This window comes from Vombatus ursinus, unplaced genomic scaffold (genome assembly GCF_900497805.2).
Source record: "Vombatus ursinus unplaced genomic scaffold, bare-nosed wombat genome assembly UNPS02014830.1, whole genome shotgun sequence".
NCBI lineage: Eukaryota > Metazoa > Chordata > Mammalia > Diprotodontia > Vombatidae > Vombatus > Vombatus ursinus.
Genome location: NW_020954608.1, coordinates 37985995 through 37994378, shown reverse-complemented (window position 1 = coordinate 37994378; position 8384 = coordinate 37985995). Strand labels below are relative to the sequence as shown.

General features: G+C 36.5%; 1 protein-coding gene across 2 annotated transcripts in view; it reads left to right on the top strand.

The window, feature by feature from the left end:
- The window catches only part of ARNTL2 (aryl hydrocarbon receptor nuclear translocator like 2), an 88460-nt gene that overhangs the window by 52871 nt on the left and 27205 nt on the right, over positions 1 to 8384 (top strand). For both annotated transcript variants that reach the window (XM_027838678.1, XM_027838677.1), the window contains exons 9-12: positions 159 to 399; positions 1540 to 1646; positions 1877 to 2027; positions 8169 to 8227. In XM_027838678.1, the coding sequence (XP_027694479.1) occupies positions 159 to 399; positions 1540 to 1646; positions 1877 to 2027; positions 8169 to 8227 (558 nt within the window). The remainder of the gene's footprint in view (positions 1 to 158; positions 400 to 1539; positions 1647 to 1876; positions 2028 to 8168; positions 8228 to 8384) is intronic.

The window sequence follows — 8384 nt, the reverse complement described above, 5'->3', positions numbered from 1 at the left end:
TTTCTTTCTTTCTTTCTTTCTTTCTTTCTTTCTTTCTTTCTTTCTTTCTTTCTTTCTTTCTTTCTTTCTTTCTTTCTTTCTTCCTTCCTTCCTTCCTTCCTTCCTTCCTTCTTCCTTCCTTCCTTCCTTCCTTCTTTCCTTCCTTCCTTCTAAATTAGATCATAGGAAGTTCTGTACTGTTCACTGCATGGGCTATTTGAGGAGCTGGCCTCTGAGTGTAGTGGGACTGGAAGAGGAGAAGGACAGCCAGAAAACCAGCAGTAACTTTAACTGCCTTGTGGCCATTGGAAGACTACATCCATATACTGTCCCACAGAACAGTGGGGAAATTAAAGTCAAGCCAACAGAGTTTGTTACCCGCTTTGCCACGAATGGAAAGTTTGTCTATGTGGATCAACGGTAACCAATGCAATAACAATTAGAATTGCAAGTGGTGGTGCAGATGTAGCCCATCTGGATTGATTTAATTTGTAAAGGAAAGGCTTGAATAAAATGAGATCTTTTATTGATTTGTCAGCAAAATTCTAACTTAAGCACGATCACTACAGTGTATCTCAGTCAATGATGTGAGATGGAGAGGCAGCCAAAAGCCACAGTTTCATTGACCTGGGAATAATAATCACTATGTCTTTGACTAGGTTGGGACACAAGAAGATCTGCCTCCTACCCTGAAATTTCCGGTTGTGCTATAACATTCCAGCATGGAATCTGAGAGTCTGAAGAGCCCAAAGAGTACATGTGAAGAACATGCTTACTGCCTGTGTGACCTTGGGCAAGTCACTTAACTTCCTTAGGCCTCAGTTTCTTCACTTATTTAATTAGAGGGTTGAACTAGATGGCAGTAAGGTCTTTTCCCACTCTAGATCTATGATCCTATAATCCTATGAAACTCCCAAGTGTCCTTGCCTTCTACTCTCGTGTTGACCTACTGTGGTTCTCCTCTAACCAGTGGTTGGGGAGGGGAGGAAGAACAAGCATTTATTAAACACTGACTATGTGTCAGGCGCTGTGCTGCTTTACAAATATTACCTCGTTTAATCATAACAACAACCTGGGAGGTAAGTGTTAATATTATCCCCATTTTACAGTTGAGGAAACTGAGGCAGACAAAGTGGTTAAGTGACTTGCTCAGGGCCACACAGGCAATATAAATAAATTAGGAATAAGGGCTACATTTGAATTTAGCTTTCCTGACTCTAGACCAAGCACTCTCTCCATTATGACATCTAATGACCTCGATAATAATAATGTAAAAGTAGAAGCGACCAGTGATGTCAAATGCAAATAAAAAACAGATCCCTGGCTACCACATATTGACATAGAAAACCACAAATTAGCATTATCCATGTTGAATTATATTTTTATTTATTTTGTTAAACATTTCCCAATTACATTTTAATCTGCTTCATCTGCACTCAGGAGTTTTGTGGGCCACATGCACAGTGGGGAGGATTGACACCTTCAGTGTAGATTGTTCTTTAGAATGAGGAAGTTGTGCATTCACCAGCTCTGAATTTTATTTTTTTTCTGTTTAAAAAGGGCAACTGCAATTTTAGGCTATCTTCCACAAGAACTTTTGGGAACTTCTTGTTATGAATACTTCCATCACGATGATCACAGTAATCTAACCAACAAACACAAAGCAGGTACGCAATGAATGGGAATTTTCTCTGTAAAATCTTTCTCCTTATTTTTCTTTTCTCTGTCTCCTCCCTCTTTTTTTTCCTCTCCATACTCTCAAATAATATTGAGTCCTAATTTACATAGAACCTACAAGTTCAGAGGCTTGAAAGAATGTGAATGAAATTAATTTTATAACAGTGACCTATTACTTTAAGAATATTACAATAGTCTAAATTTTTTCTTGTCTGTTTAGTCCTACAGAGTAAGGAGAAAATCTTTACTGATTCCTACAAGTTCAAAGCAAAAGATGGCTCATTTATAACTTTAAAAAGTCAGTGGTTTAGTTTCATAAACCCTTGGACCAAAGAACTGGAATACATTGTATCCATCAACACATTAGTTCTGTAAGTAATTTTAAAAATAATTATCTTAGTACCATAATCTGCTCAAAGTCCCATTTCTTATAATGGTTCCTCCTATGACATGATAATAGCTAGAATAACAGTTTTAAGGTTTGCAAAAGACTTTTCATATCTTGTCTTATTTGACTCTCACAACAATCCTGTGATATAAGTATTATTATTATCACCATTTGATGGATGAGGAAACTGAGGCACCCAGAAGTTAAGTGACTTGCCCAGCCAGGATCACACAGTATGCCTGAGATCAGATTCAAACTCAGGTCTTCCAAACTCTAAGTCCCATGCTCTTATCCACTGCACCAGCTAGCTGCCATGGTTTCAAGCCCTTTCCCAATTCTGTTATCTCTTCTTCGGTTATGCTCTACTTTGTTAATGTTTCTCTTAAAATATGGTTAAAAATATAGTTTGTCAATGTTTCTCTTAAAAAGAACTGAAAACAGTACTCTAGGGGTAGTCTGACCAGTATATAATACAGTAAGCCTGTTACCTACCTTTTACTGGGAATTATTGATAAGCCCCAGTTTTAGTTATTTTGGCAGCCATAATACTCTCTGAATTCATTTTGAGCTCGCAGTCAACTAACATCACTAAATCTTTTTCATATAAACTGTCATTGTTATGTCTCCTCAACCTCTACTTGTTCAATTTCTTTTTTAGAAAATTAAGTGTAATCCAGAAAAAGACCTATGGATTCTGAACACAGATCGAAGCATACTATTTGCTCTCTTTTTTTGTTTGTTTGTTTCTTCTTTCTCTTGGTTCCTCTCATTGGTTCTAATTCTTCTTTACAACATGACTAATGTGAAAGTATGTTTAATATGAATGTATATGTAGAGCCTATATCACATTGCATGCCTTCTTGGGGTAGGGGAAGGGGAGAGAGAGGGAGAAAATTTGGAATTCAAAATCTTATGGAAGTGAATGTTGAAAATTAAAAATAAATGAATAAATTTTTAAAAATTAAGTGCAACACTTTATGTTAATCCCAGTTAATTTTCATCTGATTAATTTCAGTTCGTTACACCAACATATCCAGATCTTTTGGGATCCTGACTCTATTGTTCAACTTATAAACTTTCTCCAATTCTATTTCATTCATAGATTTAATAAGCATGCTTTCTTGATCATCATCCAAATTTTTGATAAAAATTTTGGACACAGTGGGACCAAGACTCCCTCTGGAGTAACATCGATTGATCCATTAATCAATATTCTTTGGAAAAAGCTCTTTAACCAATTACACACTCACCTTACTGTTATAGCAGCCAGCCCATCACATTTCTCCATTTCAGCCAAATAGATACTACGAAAGCTTATGAAATATCCTGTTGAAATATACACATACTGTGCCTACAGAATTTCCCTGATATCCATGTCCATGATAACCCCTTCAAAGAAGGCAATTAGGTTTGTCTCCTATCACTTGATCTAAGTTAAACCATACTGGCTCCTAGTTATTACCACTTCCCATTCTAAGTGACAAATCATCTATTCGAGAACCTTGTTATGGAGCAACACCGAAATGATGCCAGGTTCTCTGATTCCTGCCCCAGACACACTCTGAGGAAGTTATACCAAAAAAGTCCCCACCACTGAGCCTGATCAACATTGATTAGTTTCTTGTTGGCATTCTATGTGCCAGGATCCCTGGGTATCTCACCAACATGGATATCAATCAATCATTAAACATTTATTAAGTACCTGATGTATGCCAGGCAATGTGCTAAGTGTTAGGGATACAAAAAGAGGCAAAAGACAGTCCCTGCCTTCAAGGGGCTTACAGTCTAACGGGGGAGACAACATGCAAACAAATATGTACAAAGCATGCTACATACAGGATAAATAGGAAATAATTAATAGAGCTAAGGCACTAGAATTAAGATGAGTTATGTATGTAAACATGGGAAACCTAGCTTTCTAGTTGCCTTTCCTAAACAGCAGTTAGGGCATAAAGATGCACTTGGAAGGCAGGCACCTGCTGACCCTAGGTCACCCTGACCATGCTGTCTTGCTACAGTAAAGGTCTTACTTTAGGCCTTTACATTCTCATTTCATGTTCTGCCCTGGCAGAATAATGGCAGAATAGTGTTTCAGAAAACACTAGCATTTTTTGCTCAGCACTTTTAAGCACCTTGGCCAGTTGTAGTCCAGAAGGGTCTGGAGCAGAAGCATGCTTCCATTTCCCAGCACAAGGGCTGCACCTGCTCCCCTCTCCAATCCAGTCGATAGCAGTGCTGCTTGATCTTCCATTTTAACAACAGGTCAGTTGGCAAAGTATGGCAAGGCAAGAAATATTTATTAAGCACTTAATATGTGCCAAGTACTTGCTGATCACTGGGGATATATACATACATATATATATATATATATATATATATATATATGTAAAAAATGAAAGCTAAAAGAAAGACAGCCTCTGACTTACATTCTAGTAGGGAAACTGGAAAGGAACAGGGTTGGGAAAGGGAAGGTACCCATACTGGGGTGTGGTAGAGAAGTCTGGAGAGTCAAAAGCAAAGCCAGGAGAGGAATGAAGTAGTGCTGGCCTGAGCCTATCCCCGAAACATTGGCCCCTGTAAGGAACTCTTAAGTGAGAGAAGGGTGGAAGGATGGTGGAAGGATGTTCCATTGTGAGAAGGCAACTGAATCATGGTAGCAAAGTCCACAGTCAAAAGCACACCTGGGAATATAGTTTTTAGAATCCACATTTTTTCCCACAAGAATAGAATAGAATAGAGTCCACATAGAATCCACAAGTCTTTCTAGGTTTTTCTGAAATCTTCCTGCTCATCATTTCTTATAGAACAATAGTATTCCATTATATTTATATGCCACAACTTGTTCAACCATTCCCCAGCTGAGGGGTATCCCCTCAATTTCCAACTCCTTGCCACCACAAAAAAAGCTGCTGTAAATATTTTTGTACATGTGGGTCCTTTTCCCTTTTTTATGATCTTTTTGGGATGTAGACCTAGTAGTGGTATTGCTGGATCAAGGAGTATATACACAGTTTGATTGCCCTTTGGGCATAGTTCCAAATTGCTCTCCAGAATGGTTGGATCAGTTCACAACTCCATCAACAATGCATTAGTGTTCCAATATTCCCACATCTTCCTCAACATTTATCATTTTCCTTTTTTGTCATCTTAGTCAATCTGATAGGTGTGAGGTGGCACCTCAGAATTGTTTTAATTTGCATTTCTCTAATCAATAGTGATTTAGAGCCCTTCTTCATATGCTAATAGATAGTTTTGATTTCTTCATCTGAAAACTGCCTGTTCATATCCTTTGACCATTTATCAATTGGGGAATGACTTACATTCTTATAAATTTGACTCAGTTCTCTATATATTTTAGAAATACAGCCTTTATTAGAGACACTGGCTGTAAAAACTTTCCCAGCCTTCTGTTTTCCTTCTAACCTTGCTTACATTGGCTTTGTTTGTGCAACACCTTTTTAATTTAATGTAATCAGAATTATCCATTTTACACTTCATAATGTTCTCTATCTCTTGTTTAATTGTAAATTCTTCCCTTCTCCATAGATATGACAGGTAAGCTATTCCTTGCTCTCCTAATTTGTTTATGGTATCACCCTTTATGTCTAACTTATGTACCCATTTTGACTTTATCTTGGTATAGAGTGCAGCATGTTGATCTGTGCCTAGTTTCTGCCATACTCTTTTCCTGTTTTCCCAACAGTTTTTGTGAAATATGAATTCTTATGCCAGAAGCTGGACTCTTTGGGTTTATCAAACAGTAGATTACTACAGTCATTGACTACTGTGTCTTGTGTATCTAACCTATTCCACTCATCTACCTCTCTATTTCTTAGCTAGTACCAAATAGTTTTGACAGTTGCTAGGAGCTTACAGTCTAATGGGAAATTAGAAAAGCATCACCAGAAAAGCAACTCGTGTAACTTTATGATAGTCTCAATTTATAGATCAAATGTATCTTTTCTCTGGACTTTTAGAAATTTGAATTCCTATAGGACACATGCCTTTAATTGTCATCCTCTTTGGTTATCATAAATTATGAGATAATGTAGCCACTCTCACCCAAGGGGTTTTTATCATCTTTTTACCAAATAACTCTTTCTTATTGGTCAGAATTGTCTAGAATAGCAGCTTACCTCTTCACTACATTTGCCTCCTGAGAGATGACATTATCAGCAGGACAAGTCAAGAATTTATCAGATTATCTCGTGGTAGGGTGGGATTTCTAGATATTTGAAATACTTTACCATATTGGCATATATTCATGCCAGTTTTTATTATATTTATCAGGGAAACATTATTCATCTCTTGCATGTTACTGAGCAGTCTATGGTATATTCCAGTTATAATATCACTTAGTGTATTTCTTCTTTTATCCCAGAAGTTCCGTACTGTATTCCCCCACCAATTTGTCTTTAATTTTCTTCCCTTCCCTTATCCCAGCTTACCAATACTGTCATTCTAAAAATCTTATGCATAGATACATATCTTGGACATAGACTTTATCTTATACGTAGAAATAGAGTTTACACAAAGATTTTTTTAAAACTTATCCATAAGTAATTGTATTTCGATTAACTTTTTTCTTTTCCGTGGTATATGAAATTTTAATATCACATATGGGAGTTTGTTTTTTGCTTAATACTTCATATTTTTAGCAGCTGGAATGGCAGAGCATTGTAGTCAGGAAGACCTGAGTTCGAATCCAGCTTCAGACACTTACTAGCTGTGTGACCCTGGGCAAGTCACTTAATTAACCTCTGTGCCTCAGTTTCCTCATCTATAAAATAGGAACAATAATAGTACCTATCTCTCAGGGTTGTTATGAGGACCAAATGAGATAATATATGTGAAATGCTTTGCAAATCTTAAAGCACTACATAAATGCTATTATTATGGTTTTTGTTGGTTTTTGTACTTTCTTTGTAAGATACTTATGGCACTTCTATCTCACTCTCCATACCTCTGTTTCCGGCACTCCCCAACCATTAACAGAGCATGTGAATGCTTTATTTCAGGTTTACTTTAAACCATGTACACTAATTTATTATCTAAAAGTTTATATCCTCACCTCATTTCTTGTACATTTTTATCCTGTAGGCTTTTTGATTCTGTAAATGTCTCTATGAAATTACAATGGCATTTCTAAAACAGTGATTCTTTTCTTTATCTAGGATAAGTGGTGAAAAAAAAATAAAAAATTTAATACCTTCTGTTAATCTCCTATCACCAACATATCTCTTGTCTTCTTAACGATATAGTTTAGGGCAAAGATAATGAGGCAAATATAAAATTAAGTACCAGGACATGTACTGGATATGGAATAATCTGCATTTATCCAGAGTTATGTTGTGTAATAGGATGACAAATTCTCTCAAAAATGTTATATGTCACGTAGCTCAAAAGTTCTGTGGTTCAATATGGCAATTTGTTTTGCCTAACTATATGTGTGTGTAAAGATATAGATGTAGATATATAAAAATAGGGGGCAGCTAGATGGTCCAGTGGATAGAATGTCAGGCCTGGACTCAGGAAGACTCATCTTCCTGAGTTCAAATCTGGCCTCAGACACTTATTAGCTGTGTGATCCTGGACAAGTCACTTAAACCTATTTGCCTCAGTTTGCTCATCTGTAAAATGAGCTGGAGAAGGAAATGGCAAACAACTCCAGTATCTTTGCAGAGAAAACCCCAAATAGTCACAAAGAGTCAGACATTACTGAAACAACTGAACAACAACATATAGACACAGACACAGATATAGATAGTTAAACATATGTATATGTATATATGCATCCACATATGTATAATCGTGCAAATATATGTGTGTGTGTGTATGTGTGTGTGTGTGTGTGTGTGTGTGTGTTCGTGTACAAGGGATTTGTTTCCAGTGAGGAAAGGGGGAAAACAGATGCTTATTAATTTAAAAAAATAATTTTAAAATGTATGTTTTTTTTACTTTAACAAAAGACTTACAAATATGGTTATACAAAATAATTGCATATAAATTTAATTCCCTAGGACCCAGAACAAAGCTTTGTACATGGTAGGTACTTAATAAATTATTTTTATATTGTTTGTCAAATCAATTTTTTCCCCTAAATTTTAGCATTTTTTAATTTTAGGGGATGTAGAGAATCCAGAGGAACATCACTGCTTACTTGCAGCTCACAGTCATCAGAAGGTAAGATTAGGGGGGTGTGGTTTCTTTTTTGGTTTGGGCCTGTGATTTCATTGGTATAGTGAAGAAATCCCTTCTATGAATGCAGATCAGCAACTCTGTGATGGATAATTTTCTTCTTCTTCTTCTTCTTCTTCTTCTTCTTCTTCTTCTTCTTCTT